This window comes from Zosterops lateralis (assembly GCF_965231275.1).
Source record: "Zosterops lateralis genome assembly, chromosome: 7".
NCBI classification, from domain to species: domain Eukaryota; kingdom Metazoa; phylum Chordata; class Aves; order Passeriformes; family Zosteropidae; genus Zosterops; species Zosterops lateralis.
Window position 1 is genome coordinate 27,129,745 of NC_139767.1, and position 16,007 is coordinate 27,145,751.

The following is a 16,007-nucleotide window of genomic DNA, read 5'->3' on the forward strand; positions in this document are numbered from 1 at the left end:
TGCCTCGTTGTGCTGCCTCTGGGGAAACAAAACCTTCTTCAAGGTTCCCAGCACAAAGAAGGAATCTACTTCATGGATACCTGCAGTCATCATGGAAATCAAAGCTAGCAGAAAGATACTGATGCTAACAGGCATCCATGTGCACAGGGCTCTATTATTGCTGCTGCCCCAGGAGGGCCTCAAAAACTCCAGGGGATGGTTTCTGTATTTGGAATCAAGGTGAGTGGGAGTCTATTTAATGAAATGAGCAAACAAAATAAAATATCAAGGAAATATAGTGACTGAAGCAACACAATAAGGAAGCATAAAATACTGTTAGCTACTATGTTATAAAGTAGTAAGTACAAAGGAATAATGGTACATAGCTGACAGCTCAAAAGCTATCTCCATCTGGGTCAGTATCATAACTTTCAAAATCCAATAAATAGATAGAATTTCTGCAACTGAACAGTAAAGTGTCAGACACTCCTGTTCCCATAACAGCTCAACCCAGGCTGTGTTCATCAACCTGGGGGGAGCAGGTGAAAGCCACACATCTGATAGATGTCAGAGCTCTCTCCCACTCTCAAAGAACAAGCACTGATTGTGTTCTCAGGGAGCACATCAGAGAAACGAGACACGAATTACTCTTTCAAAAGAATTCAAGGTTCTTGTAATATACGTGAAAGCAGGCAACCCAAGAGTGAGGATTCTACACAAGGCAATTTCCCTTCAGGTGCTCAAGAATGTTTCAAATCAGACCACATAGTATGATGATCAGCTTAAGCATGTGTGATGTACCATCCACCATTCTTTGCTTCCTCCTAAAAAACAATGCTCTTCTACACAGTGATAGCAGAACAATTGCCTCTAGTATTCGGGAGGCACTTTACATTTTAAAAGCAATGACAGAAAAGCACAATGTATTTATACAGAGCCCATAACATAGACCAGACAAGAGAATAACACTGAATTTGGAAAAGCAGTCACAATGAATATGCAGTATTTTTTATGAGTCATAATGGCATAAACAGGTGCTTTAAACTCATTTCAGAATACTGAAAAGAATGAATATAACACTTCTTTATTAACAATCTCCTCTAAATAAAAATGCAGCTCAAATGTAAAATATAAAACTATTGCTAAGGGAATAGTTATCAATTTAATTGCCAACAATAAGGCTACAATTTCAATCAATTTCTATCTACTAGTGAAATCTTTGGAGATATAAAATAATTTAATTATCAGTATAATCTAAAATGTTCTTCTACATTAGCTTCAAACTTACAAAATAATTTCTATTAAAAAACGAAAATGTTCGGACAGCACACTGAATACCTTTTCACTTCAAGTCAAAGATACCCAGTTTTATATTTTTGATATTTACTCACCTTACTTAAAATAAAAAGTCTGCTTATAAATTTGAAAATAGAAACTATTACAGAATATTTACATAACAGTCACTGAGATGAGAGTATCAAAACCAGAACAATTAATACATAAGTCTAAAACGTGTTCTAAGAACGTGGCTCCATGATATTAAGGATGAGAGAAGCAAACCATTTAAGATGCAAAATTTCTAAAATAATCCAAGAAGCGCTTTTTGCCCTTGATTCCATGTGGCTATAAAGACTGCTCAACTCATTTTAGGACTAAGCTTAAACGAGGTCTTTTTGCTGTGATGGTTATTCGTAATTGTTCTTGTTTTCTGATCTAATAATATTGCTCATGTTGAATTTCAAACAGAAAACACATCATGACATCTTTAGGCTTACTGTGAAACCATAAGCTCAACCTGGAAAATTGAAATTACTCTCCTATAAACCACAATCACATTAACTTGTCAGCTGAAAAAGTCATAGTAACAGTAACATGAACAGTTTCCTAGTCAAGAGGAAAGCCCCTCCTTCAAGCACACCAGCCAGCCCATCACTGCAGTGACTGTCCTTACCTAGGCCTATTCTGTTGGGACTCGTCTCCCGACTGCATCCCTGGCTCCGAGGAATCTTGCTGCGCTTCTCTGAGGATGATGGCACTGCCTGGACTCTGGATGTTCCACTGCTCAGGCCACCATAGGAGCTTCCTAAGAGCTTACCCGGAGAACTGGACCGGCTACCAGCTAGAAGAGAACCAGAAATAAGGAAAAAACAATTAAAACCCTCCAGGATTTTAAACATGCTGACAGCAAAACTGGAACACAATCAGCTCTATTTAAGAATTTAATCCAAATCCCTCAGAAGCCTAATGGAAGTGTTCCCTATAAGCTTTCAAGAAGACTGAGGAAAGCCTGTGGACAATGAACACTGACATGAGCAACCTTCTGCTGCCCATGGAGATCAAGCCCAAAGCAGACACTGAAGTGAATGAACATCCAAGTCGGCTTTAGGAGAGCTTGTGGAGGTGCTGGGGCAGCCTTGCTGCAGTAGCAAAGGATTTCCAGGCTGCCTCACCTCTTCATAAAGCAACACCAACCAGGCTGTGTGCAGAGCTGTGCTGCAGTGCCCTGGCTTCTGGCACAGGTCATCTGCTGCAAAGCAGCTCAGGCAGCTTTGTGCTACACTGCAGTGGTGGTATTGCTCTTCTGCAATGATTCAGTGAAGGAAAATAAAAGACCCACCACATCTGAACAGATCAGCACAAAAATGGGTAAATCCCATGAGCCTCACACTCATAGAGATGCCGGCTTACTTAGGTCTGGCTAGTTAAACCTAAGTTTATTTTTCAGATTATGAAAATTTTTAGCAAGTTGAATAGTGGCCTGTTTTATTTTTTCTTTGTCTGCTTGAATAGTCCATGCCAACTTTACATTTCTTCTAAGAAATGAGTACATGAGTCCCTGAAAATCTGCTGTTGCCATTACTATTTCTGACATTAAATTATTTGCTGGAACAGCAAGGAAAAGTGTATTTGAAAGGGTTGCAAGATCATACTCAGGCAAGCTTACATTTTGAACCAATATTCATACTGATTTCTTTCTGAAATGCATCTACACATCTCACAAAAACTTCATTTCCAGATAGTGTTACAACTAGTAAGAGTTGAAGGCTGTTCTTCTGTCTTAATTTAAGAAGATATGCAACTCTATTAGTCTATTAGTCAAACAACACCATAGCACATGTACAAACTTACTTGCCCCCTCCAATTTCTTGGCCAGAGCCATCCCAAACCAATCAAATATACTCCAATACTTTATGTGGTGCTGGCCCCATTCTCCCCACCCCAAGGTGCCAGTCTTCCACACAGCACCACAACCTAAAAGTCACCTCACTGGTGTCAGCAGGGATGTACTGAAGGAACTCAGGGAAGAATTCAGCCCCTGGGGTTTGAGCTGCAGCACTGAGCCAGCTTTGACATCAGAGCATATGCTTACCATGTCTGATTAGTGGGAGAAATAAAATCACCTGCCATACACATTTTGATTTGTGACTTCAACAAAATGCTTTTAAAGTCTTACAGTTAGGAGGGAATGAGGAAAGCTAGAAGCTTAGCAGTTAAAAAATGTGAAGGAAATAACGTGAAAAAGCAAGAAAGGGAAAACGTTTCTTACCACCAGCAGGATTAGCTGATCTGGATCCTTGATTATGAGGGCAGACCAAGGGACAGGCAAAAAGTGGATTAAAAGACAGCAAGACAATACAGCGTTCAGCATGCGGTTTGTGCTATACACAATACAGACAGCTTTATTTACAAACATGTCACTCCTAAAGCCTCTGCAGAATGCAGTGAGTTAATGTGCAGATGTAACTAAACTTCCCAAGGTTGACTAACTTCTCAGCAAAATATCAACCAAGACACCAAGACCCAAGTTCTGCTCTAAACTGCACCGCAACCCAGTCTATTAAATTACAACAACGTGTGGGCATGGAGAATTCGGTCCTGTGACTGACTCATGGTATTTGAATTTGTAAATTACTCCATGCAACATTTGGTTTAAGGATAAAGATCACATCTGGTTGGGCTAGGCTGGAAACTCAGCAAACTAGACCAAGGCAGCAGGTCCAGATATGACCATCCTAAATCTTTATAAGGCATTCTATAGAAAAATTAGGTAATCTTTGAAACTTTTAAAGAATAACTACTTTTTAAATACTTCTGAGACTTGTCTCATCTGGTCCAACCATTTTTCACCAAACTAAATTTAGGGGAAAAAGGTCACTTCTGGCTTTGGATAAGTTCATCACTGAAGCAATCAATTTACAATAGCCCAAATATGTCCTTATGACCTCAATATAAAGATTTCTATTTGGCCCCATGTTAAATATACTCTATCTTTCTGCAGTTCTCCCAGCCTAACACAAGCCTATAAACTGCTTTTTCATCCCTCCAGCATGACAGAGCAAAGCAATGAAAGAATGAACAGAGAAAGGCTTTCAAATAGGGGTACAAAGCAAGACAAGTCCTCAGAACAGACAGGTCCTTCCACAAACCAAATCTCCTAAGGCTGAAGGTCCTCATAACAGGGAGTTTTGCCCTCCCCCCAGTTGCCTTTTAAAACCTGAGTAACAAAATTCTCCTCAGATACACATGACAAATATGCAGCAGCACCATATGTGTGGCTCCTAGGAGAAAACCATGCCTTGCCAGGAAGCCAGAGAGCACAGATGTGTCATGTGAATCAAAGCAGAACCCTTTTTCCCATATCTACACAAAATAGGTAATGTCCTATTTTCAACTGATGCCAAACTCTGTTAATTTTAGACAGCTCACGTGTTCACACATACAGAAATAAAGTCACATAAGCAGGAGAGGCTTGGCAGGGCAAGCAGTCAGCTACAGGCACAGGGGGTGTCTCAGCAAGACACAGTGCCAGTTATTTAGAGCTACACATCACAGCGACATGAAATTCTGCTGCACAACTGGTAAGAAAAGGCCACAACTGAGCACTTGGATTTGGGGCCCTGTTTGTCAGCAGGAGCACACACTTGGCTAGGTGGGGATCCATTTTATTACATGTCCAAAGTGAGCCCAATTCTCTGATGGTTCAATTCAAGGGAAACACATTAAAACCTCTTTGTTCTGCTCTCAGGAATAAAGCAAAGCAATTCTTACGCTGGGACTGGGAAACTACTTTAGCCCGGCTGCGGCCCCGAGTATCAGCAGGCGTTGAGGTGACACTTGTGGCACTGCCAGAGCTCTGTCTCCTGGTGCGAATCCGACCTGAGAAATGCAAAGACAATCACACTGTTAACAAGTTTCTTCCATGGCAGAAGCACTGTCTAACACACTATACACACAATTACCCGGGGTACAAAAGAAATATATGGGGAGAGGCAACACCTTTTATTAGGCTGGCTGAGATAACAGGGAAGGGAGTGGAAACAGCCACAGTCCGTATTCCAAAAATTTCTTTGCTTTCTGTAATTCTATCAGCCAGTTTAATTTAAAAATATTACCTCTACAGCCTTTGCTCCTGCTCTATTGTAGCTTTTTTACAAAGGATCAACAACAAAAAAATTCAAGTCTCCTACATGCAGCTTCCTGTATCAAATTATTACTTTCTGACAAGGTGATCACCCTTTCAGAGACAGGTGTGACAGATGCCTTCCCAAATTCCATCGCTGGGATTTCCAAGGATCTGTCTGGTGCTTTATATCCTCCTCCACCTGCACAGGCTGGCATGCACTCCTGTGACAGTCTGTCAACAGTCTGATCACACTTTTATTTCGGGCTCATTGGATTTTCCCTGCTGTTTACAGGTCCCTCATATTTATCCAGAGATCAGTGCAACTTTACTTGTAATGGAGAGGCCTATTTAACATAATCACTGTTGAGGAAAACAGATTCTGTGTGCCTTCTCTTTATTTAAGCAGAGAATGGATATAAAGTCTCAAAGTGTTCTCACTTCTTGTTTTGTCCTTTCCTCATGGAAAAGCCACAGAAATTTGAGCTGGGAAAGCTTACAGGGTCATCGGTTCATCCCCTTCCTGGGGCAGGGTTGTTTCCTACAGAATGTTCTTCCCAGTGCTAAGCTTCAATTATCTGTCTCCAGTTAATGGGAAAGAAATGATAATTAAGAGTAACACAAAGAAAGTCTCCATCAATACTTTTCAACACCAGTTCTTAGCCAAATCTGAAGTTTCTTTTCAGGACTCATGCCAGTGCTATCCTGCATTCAGAGGATGACTTCAAGTTTCAGGCACAATAATGAAAAGAAAAAACCCACAGCATGTAAGAGAAGTCTAGACAACTGCATCCACTGGTTATAGATACTCATCTCCTGCCCTCTGTCTCCACTATAAGCATACAGAAAAATATGAACAGGGAGAGACACACTTCCCACCCAAAAAAACCCATTTCACATAAGGCACACATGCAGGACAAGACAATGGCAAGCAGCCCAGACGGAGCGATTGGGTGCTATGTTCCTTCTCTGAGTTCTCAAAATATTCATGACACTGTCTGAAAGCTTCTGCTAGACACAAAGTGACAAGGAGATGCCTAACTTTGAGAAGAAATGGAAAATTTGTTTACAAGGGAAAAAGCTCTACTTCAAGCCCCTCCACCAGCACCTAGCTTTTAAACAGCTCAGTAGGCAAAGTACAGGTATGTACATTCAAACAATTGTTTATAGACAAGACACGGAAGCAATCATCAGCATAAAACTGGGAAAACACAAACAAAACTTTTTAATCACTGGCTCAACTGAATAAGCTCTGAGCACACCCATGTGCGTCCAACAGCCATAAAACTGGCTGCTGATGTCTTCTTTACCACCAGCAAGGGTGCAGATTCCTCTGCTCTAGGGCATTCTTGCCCCTTACAAAGGGTCAGCCTGATACACTGCCGGAGGCAGCTCTAGAGCTGTCTGCCAGCCAGAGCCCACCCCATGCCAGTTTGGCACAGCTACACACAGGTGAGCAGTGCCACTCCATCACTTGTTAACAAGGTATGGACCCAAAGCCCAACACAGGCTCCAAGGCAGGTGGGCATGGGGAAGGAGGCAGGCAGACATCATGCTCCTCTCAGAAGCCTCAAGGCTTCTGTTCATTTCTATCAGGAAGGCATCACAGTAAGACAAAAGTTTAAACCTGACCAGTCTTAGGAACCAGTAATTGAATTCATTTACATCCTTCCAGAAGGCCCATGGGAGGCCTTGACATTGCAGGAAGTCCTAGGGGGAAATCAAGCTGAAATTCAACTCTACAAACAGTAACAGGCAGTACTGGAAGACACATTTAGTGACATGCATGGGCCAAGAATGGGTGAGAAGGGACTAATGTCTCCTCCTAAACAAAGGCCGCTTAAGATCCAGGATTTTTCTGCATCTACAAAAGCTTTTTTCTTTCTTGCATCTTCATCAGTAGGTGACTAAGAATGGGAAAACTGGGATAAGACGTGTGACTTTTCCAACTTAAGAAATAAAAAGCCTAAAATAATATATAAAGTGAAACTGAGATTAGCTTCTGAAACCAATTCTAGAGGCTTTAAAGAACAAAGCAAATCTAAGGCAAACTTTATTAACATGTGATTATCAGCAGGATTGGAAGAAGAGAATTCAGCACTATTTTGAAACCCCTGAGGGCTGGTGGACAGATTCCTCCCAATTTCAGCAGTTTCTGAATGAATGAATGAATGCCCAGGAACAAAATTCTGATTCCTTTTGGACTGGTACATTTGCTCACTGATTTAGGCCTATTGGGTGTGAGAGAGAACAGTGTGAGAGAAGTTGTTCTTCCACAGGAGGAAGAGAGTCCCAACACTGAAACGTTTTTTTTCTCATCTTTTATAAAAGATAATGCTTGCTGACAAGCATTTGAACTAATGCTGCACTGAACTTGCATTATGCAAATGGCTTTTTAATATAAATTATACCAAGTACAGCGTGCATCTATATAGTAGTTAATCCATACAATACAAATGTGTCTTCTACATTTCTCCAGGAATTTCATTTGCAAACAAGAATCTGCAGTCACATTCAAGAGTTATTTGCACATAGGATTATGTGTGTGGCTTTATCTCTATCATTCTAACCCAGACAGAAAAACTAATTTCAAGCAGGACTGGAAATAAAATATCAAGTAAATTATTTAGACTTTTTTTGTTGTTCTTGCATTCAAGCAAACACCTACCCTCCCAAAGCTTCTTTGTTTTCAAGTGGGTTTGTCTCCATATCTAGCTCAAACTACAGATGTAGCAATCCATATTTCATAACCATTATTTTTCTGATGCCTTTAAAAGCATTGCTGCGTCCTAACAACAACAACACAGCAAAGGAACAGATAAAGACGGCCCCAACTAGTTTCCAAAAACCATTAAAGTATTTCCATAAAAAAGCCCTTGATCTAAATTTGCCATGTGACACACTGTTGTTTGTATAGAAAAGATTTTGAAAGACTCCCTATAAAGGCGTTGTGCTAAGAAACCATTTCTGGATTTTTAGGAGGTTTTGGTTTCATTTTTTGAAGTTGGCATTTTTACAACAATGGTTCACAATCAACCCTGAAATGTCTAACAAATGCCTAAACCTAGAAAGCTTGTTTTGTTTGTGTGCTTGGGTTTTTTTTTCAGAAAAAGAACAAATTAAGGAAGATTCTATGATAACATTTGTGCTTTACAAGAGGGTTCACCTGGCAGGTGGAGCCCTGTGGGTGGATACTGCAGCATCCCCTTCCCCAGTGCTCAGAAGGGTCATAGGCTTTATGTCACTCAGTCTGCATATCACACTGAAGAAAATGGTTTTCAAATAGTCTAGAAATGGTATGTAACAGCTCCACAACTCACTTTAATTTAGGTTACCCAGCACTGTGATTTTTGCCCCACTTGGAGAAAAAACATTCCTGAAAGAGCCTCTAGGCATAGTTGTATCACTGCTAAATAACACATGGACATGGGAGACACACAGAGATCAATTTAAAATATGCTTTATAGATAATATTTAAAAAACGTTTTACAACCACCATCAGAATGGTTTCCATGCACTCCTCCAATGTTAGAAAGTGCTGCCTCTGCAGCACGATTTTCCCTGAGAGGCACTTGATCCTTACTGGAAGCCATCAGGCTGTGCTGCCTCTGGATTTTACATGAGATCTCCCTCCAAAGCAGAAGGCTCAGTGAACAGTGCACTGCACAAAAGACCTGCACAAACCTCACTGGCATACAGACTCACCTACCTTTCTGTAACAAAGTGCATTTCTACAGCATTTGCCAGTTGTTGGGAGGTCACAACTTAAAACCAAAGGACTGATATTCAGCTCTTAGTTGGCATTCTTGCCACCAGCATTACCTACTCTATCTTGCTCCTTTGTTTGAGCTGCCTGACTCCAAACCAAACCCATGAGGAGAACCAAGGGCAAAGCAGATGGGATCTGCCAAGTGCACACAATGCTGGCTCCCAGTGAGGGGAACGAGCAGCATTTTACAATGTAGCTACAGAAAGCCACAATGGGAACCAGACTGCAGATTTAATGTCAAGCTGAACCACACAAAAAGACACAGGAATTTTTTCTTACTTACTGGTGACCTGCAAAAAACCAAAACAAACCACAGGAGCAGGACTCTAGATGACATTTCTGCTTTATGTTAATTTCCTTCTGTTTCCAGAGCAAGAGGATGTTTTTCTCTATCCCCACCCTCTTAATTTTTACATTCATGTCAAGAATACGAAGTTTTATCTTCCCTGTAGTTCCTGATTCAATCTGCAAGATCACAGACTTGGCAGAAGACCTTACTCAGCTTCATCATTCAGTGAAGAACACAATCCTGAATAAAGGGGTTTTTTTCCCTTGAACTATTTCAAAGGAAAAAGATGAAGAGTTTCAAACAGTGATTAAACTCATTCTTGAAAGACTCTGCCCATAGTGTACTCTGTAGTTTTAATTCTCCCTGATCCTCCTAAAAAACCAAAAGAATCCCACAGCAAACAAGAAGATATAAGACTTGGTATTTAAAACTTAGGGGATAGCAAACTCAGTTTCTGAAAGTCCATCTCAATCTTCCCTGCCCCAAGCAACTTGTTGGTTTCTATTACAGATTTTTACCAAATCAAATCTGCTCCTAATGTAACTGAATTGAAAACAGTAACCAATAAAACCCCCACCCTTTTGCATCATGACACTAGAGTATTTAATAAAATAAAATAGAGGTATTATTCCACAGGATAGCTGTTTTAACAGGCCTCTGCAAACATTATTATAGCCAAGAAGAGGACTGAAAGCTGCATATGGTATTTCATATAAAACATTAAACTTTCAGCATTTCAAATGTAGGCCAAATATAGATGGGTTTGAGAACTAAGATGAAAGAAAGAAGAAAAAAGAGTCAACAATTTAAAAAAAAAAGGAAGAAGAATAAAAAAGATCAGTTATTAGAACAACCTGGAATTTTCATCTAACTCATGACCAACTTAGAAATACAGGTCTCAGGCCACCTTCATATTCCTTATCAGTGAGAGATCACAAAGCACAAATACTTCCTGCTCAAGATGCAGAGGTCAGCTCATCTCTAAACACTAAGTACCATTTCCAAAAATGGTACAGACCTTTTCTTCCAAATAATAAATCAATGCATCACTAATAGTAATGAAAATAACACAGATGTCACAACAGACAGTGGCACTTCTCAGACCACCACATCCAAATACAAGCAGCCATCAAAGATACAAGCACAGTCCCACAAGACAGTAATAGATCCCTTGAAAAGAGACTCTCACTGGGGAAAAAAAAGCTTTGCTGGAGAGTGTGGTATCTTCATTCTGTGTAGAAAACATTCTTGTTTTCAACTCCCGTCTACCTCAGAAAAAGTGATTTCCCAGTGAACTTTTTTTGCCGAAGAAATAAAAGAACAAGTTTTGACAATGAGCCAGAAAAACAGACTGGGATCCTTCCCAAACTATCAGGCTCAGTGTTATGGTAAAAAAAAAACTTTCCTCCAACTGTCTTTGGTGTAAGCCATCTCACTTAGACAGTTAACAACAAAAAGAGAAGGTCAGGTTTAAAGAGGTTGAACTAAATATTCCTTCCCTAGAGATCATTGTTTACTGTCCTCATTTTTCTGCCATGTGATCACCTCATTCAATTCTCTCACTACCCAGTCTCTTCCCGAAAGCATTTGGCAGTTGTGACCTGAGCTTTGGATGGAAAAACACAGCAAACCATTACACATCAAGGAGAAAAGAAATCACAAGCCTTGTGTTGTTTGGGAGTTTTTTTGGGTTTTGTTGGCTTTTCTTTAGTCTATACACAGGTCACCTTCAACCAAAAGCAGTGCTTTAAATAGAGAAACCCACATAACAACTTAGTGACCAGAGCCACAAAAGCAGACTTATGTTATTAGCAGGGAGGAGCTCAAAGAGAAAGTGAAGAATACCCCATGGCATCAAAATGAGCAGGACAACCATGCAACACTTCATGCAGGTCACCAGTGAACATGGATGAGAACCAGGTAACACTGTGAGAACAGAGACCAGGTAGGGTAGTACGACTGTGGACACACCTCAGTTACACAGAGAGACTGCTTACCCTCGGTTTTACTGGTAGTACCATCTTTAGGCAAATCAAAGAAAAGTAAGGACAGGGTTAATAGGGAAAAATCAGTATCATCAACAGAAGAGGGCACTATATATTAGCCACATAAATATGCAAAAAAAAAAATTAATACAATTAAAGAAATTAAAAAAGTTGGACCGAGCAGCAAATCAAACCTTGGTGTATTGGAAGAAAACACTTGGAGGTTTTCCCTCCTGCAACAACCAACCTTTGCCCAACTCCATTTTCATTGTTTGCCTCATCATTTCTCTCATGGGAATGTGCAGGTGATAAATGTCCCTACTATCTAAAAAGAAAGCAGGATCCTTCAGGAGCAGCCATCACATCATTTAAGAGTGAATTTGCTACTTTTCTACTAGAGCCTGGTTAAAGAACAAGACTGACACTGGATCCAGTCTCTAAACTTCAAGGACCAAGTCAGCTTTAAATAAATACTTCCTCCCTCTTCTTTCTTCCTCATGACATAAGACTGAAGCCAATTTAGTCACCGAAGCCAGAGTGAAGCACAACTCAAAAGTGGCTGCATCTGTAAGCCCACCACCACGTGATCAACTTCACATTCTGTAATCACATTTCCACTGCAATGTATCGGCATCTTGAACCAAGTATGAACAATTTAAATCAGAATAAGAATTCAACTTCTGAACTGAATACAACCAATGCATCTAATCCAAGGTAAAACATTTCAGATATGAAAGAAACCTGTCTGAAAAAGGAATTGATAAAAATCATCCCTATATAGTCCACCACTTACTTTTTAACAGGTTAAAGAGCAAATGCCCTACATTAAAAGAAGGAACTCCTGAACCGACTCGGTGAGGATAATGTACACAGCTTAAATCAAGAGCACAGACCCCTGAGTTTCTTCCCTGTTGTAAAGGTAAAATGATGACAAGTCTAGCATTAGATTAGTGTGAAACCAGCAGAATGAGAAATCAGCTCAGATGATCAGCTCTGTTCACACCCAAGATGAAGCTCAGCAAATACGGTGTCAATCACTGCCTTGCATTTCCTCCTTTGTGACTCCTTCGACGATAACTCCAGGAGAGAAAGATCCAGTGCAAAGTTTGTTTTAAGAAACCCTGAGACACCTGAAGGTGATACACAATGCTCTGAGGGAATAAGGTGATATGTGGCTATAATCCAAAGAGTCAGCATAAGGAACAGATTCTTATATCCTGTCTGATGGCATGGCAAAGCTGACCTCCTCTTTGCTTCTCTTTCTCCTTTGTGAAACAGAAGGGAACAAACTCAAGATGTACTATTCAAAGCATAAATCAATTAATAGAAAACCAGTTTCAGGAAGCAAGGGAAGGAAAAGAAGGAAAAGAGACAGGGGAACATGTCAAAAGGAGTTGAATAGCATTGTCCTCAGCAACATCCCAGAACTCTATGTAGTATGTTCTGCTTTTCCCCAGAAAGAAGAGTAAGACGCAGATTATTACACAATTCAAAACTGTTGCTTCAAGTCAGTTCTGCCGTATTTTTTTTCCTTAGTCCCAAAGGGCAAGAGATCACACACTGATCCTGGAGAGCTGGTAACTATCTCAGAGGTACATTCCTCTAGTCAGAGTTTATTATTCCAATAAAACTGCAAGGCACCTTCTACTACTAAAGAAGGCTAACTGCAAGAGTAGAACATGTAGATTTACCTAGTGATGCGTATGACCCTGGGGGCAAGGCTGCAGCAGAACTGAAGGGGGTGGATGCTCCAGAAGACGTCACTTTTGACTTGGCACTAGCTGCTGCATTCACATCGACGTCACTGCGGGATCGCTGCAGAGATCCTGGTGTTGACACAGATTTTGTACTTACTGTAGATGCTGCAGATGGGAGTGGGAGATCCAGAATAAAGAAGATTAATTTTTTGAGCTGTGTGCTTCAAAGAGCCTGACAAGCAGTTTAAAGTACTATTTTTAACACTCCCTGCTGGCACTGAAATACCTCAACTAAGAATGCTTTATCAGGGCAATGTGGGCTTCCCCACGTTGCCTGCAAAGATATTTCGTCAATGCTGCCCTGGTGCAACCTCTAAGAACTTTATCAAGTTCTAAAAGCCTAAATGATAAGATCAAAAAGGCTGCCAGGCCAGTAAAAAGAAACTTCTAACAGAGTCTAGATGGGAAAGTTCAACCACAGTACCCATCACTGGCATGTGAGAGTTGCTGGCCAAAACAGACCTGCAGGTCCTTCAGTCCAGGTTCTAATAACTTCCTTCCCAACACCTCATCTTCTCATGAGGATCGTTGTTCCCATCACTTGTTGATGTTCACCCTCTTAAGCATGAAGCTTGACTACTCAGCTGCAAGCAAACATGCATTTGTGTGCACAGTCAAGTAGGTTACACAACAACATCTCCTTGAATCAAAGGTCTCAGTAGGGTGTAGTTACAGACAAACCAGCCAGAACCCAACCCTGATCAGGTGTAAAAGGCAGCTTATCTTTTACCAACAAAGTTTTGTCTATTATATGCTATATTAAAATGTATTATTTAGATTATTGCATGCATTTACTTAGGACAGAAAAGCTGCACCTAAATATTCCATCTGACAAGAAAAACAGATTAGCAATGAGATGGAATTTAACAATGTACGACTTCCGTGCAAACACCTCCAGTCATTGCTGAAACCACAGAGAATAAATAACAAAAAATGTAAAACTGAAGGCAATATTAGACTATGTAGCTGCATGTCTTAGCATCAGCAGAAGTTTATTCAAGCTATTACAAAGCTAAACATACATTGGCTACAATTTTCAAGGCTTTTTAGGCTGCTCTTGAGGTGTAAGAAATTATTGATTTACTAATTTCTTTTAAAAGTATTATTTAATAATCAGCTGATGTAGAAAGTAATTAAAATTTCTACATCCTGAGCTGCCATTTTAGGGAGTAGTAAACAGCAATCAAAGCTGGGTTTTGCATATAACAATGTCACACTTCCTCAACAACACCTCAGCACGTTTTTCAGCTCCTGTTCTCACCTCTTGATGTTGTACTTCCAGTAGGACTTCTTTTGGCAGACAGTGGACGGCTGAAAGTTAATACAAACTCTTACTTACAAAACAAAACTTCTATTTCAGTCATCAAGAGCAGTACAATTCTGTTCCCTCAGTACACAATTAAGTTAACAGGAAACCATTTATAGGCAGGCATAAACTACCAAAGCTGGTTGTTTAAGAATAAATACAGCACCACCATGAAATTATTTATAAAAGCATTAAGAAATAAATTAGTACTCACATTATTTGTGCAAAAAGAGATTTTTAAGAACACTTTTTGTAGATTTAAAAAGTTACACCAGTAAGTTATGGATATTTTTCATACACATCTTACAGACATTTGGAGTCTATGTTGACTGTATATCTGAGAGTAGCTAAAATACCCAACATAAGAGTTACACATTAACTCTGTAATTACAACTCAAGTTTAATTTAGTCATTTTTTTCTTTTGTCTGGAAAGAGACAGACTTACACCTCTAGGATTAATGCTAAAGGCAGAACTTTATTCTCAGCAGTGTTTTAAGCACCTGAAAGGAATAACTAACAGTATCTGCTGAGCACAAATAGCTTCCTAGAAAACTATTTATGGAGTCAAGATAATGATTATATTTTAGAGCCAGTAGAGAGTTTTGTTGTCTTACAGTGTTAGGTTAAAATAAATAAATAAATCTATTTTGGAGTAACCAAGTGTCGAGTCCAACTAATGACCAGATGAGACAAAGCAATGTGATGGCTCCCTTCAATTCAATGGAGCTGTCTGTCAGCAATTGTTTAAATGGAGAGGTAGTGACCCAGAAAGCCTTACTTGAGACTCTCTTGGGAGCTGGAGGAGGAGCGATCCGAGTGTGGCAAGGACACGATGCTGTCAGAGTTCTTCAAATGTGACTGCAGGGCCTTCTGGTAGGAAGACTCCAAGGTGTGGTACAAATGCTCTGCCTCTCGGCTGAAGTGACTGTGGAAACCCCAGTAGCACCTGGAAATGACACACAGCACTGTGAACACACCCCTGGCATGTTTTAGGGGGCTGTGGCACAAAGGCACAGCCAGAGCCCTTCTCACTATTCCCATTAGTGGCCTCATTAGTCACTTCAAGGACTGGTACTGCCCTGACACATTTAAGACAAACAGCTTTTTCAACCATTGTATTGTTCAATCAGCTGCACAAAAGACAAACCAATGAAAGAATTATTTGGTGCATTTGCTGTAAAAATAGGAGTAGCCAACAAAGCTGTATTAGGAAGAAACTCTCATCCCTCCAGCTGTCTACTGTACACAGGAGACTGCAGGCCCAAACTGACACTAGTTTGGGACTGGGTGCGCAGTAGCTACTTCAAAAACATGCCAAAGGCAGAACACACATAAATGGGCCTGATTCAGGAAAGCATCAGCTGCGGCTTTTTCCTTAAGTTTAGCAACAGCTCTTCAAGAATGCTGCAGAAACACATCTCTGTACTGACTTGAGGCTGCTGCCTGTCTTTCTGGTTTAAAAAAAAAAAACAAACAAAAACAAAAAACCAAGGAAAAGGAAAGAGATGGTCACATGGACT

The 16,007-nt window shown here is 40.3% G+C and overlaps 1 protein-coding gene across 1 annotated transcript in view; it reads right to left on the bottom strand.

The window, feature by feature from the left end:
- Positions 1-16,007, bottom strand: part of CLASP1 (cytoplasmic linker associated protein 1) — a 170,737-nt gene that overhangs the window by 65,767 nt on the left and 88,963 nt on the right. The window contains exons 17-21 of the mRNA XM_083864759.1: positions 15,266-15,433; positions 14,442-14,491; positions 13,115-13,285; positions 5,029-5,136; positions 1,931-2,098 (exon numbers count right to left, since the gene is read on the bottom strand). Coding sequence (XP_083720885.1) covers positions 1,931-2,098; positions 5,029-5,136; positions 13,115-13,285; positions 14,442-14,491; positions 15,266-15,433 — 665 coding nt within the window. The remainder of the gene's footprint in view (positions 1-1,930; positions 2,099-5,028; positions 5,137-13,114; positions 13,286-14,441; positions 14,492-15,265; positions 15,434-16,007) is intronic.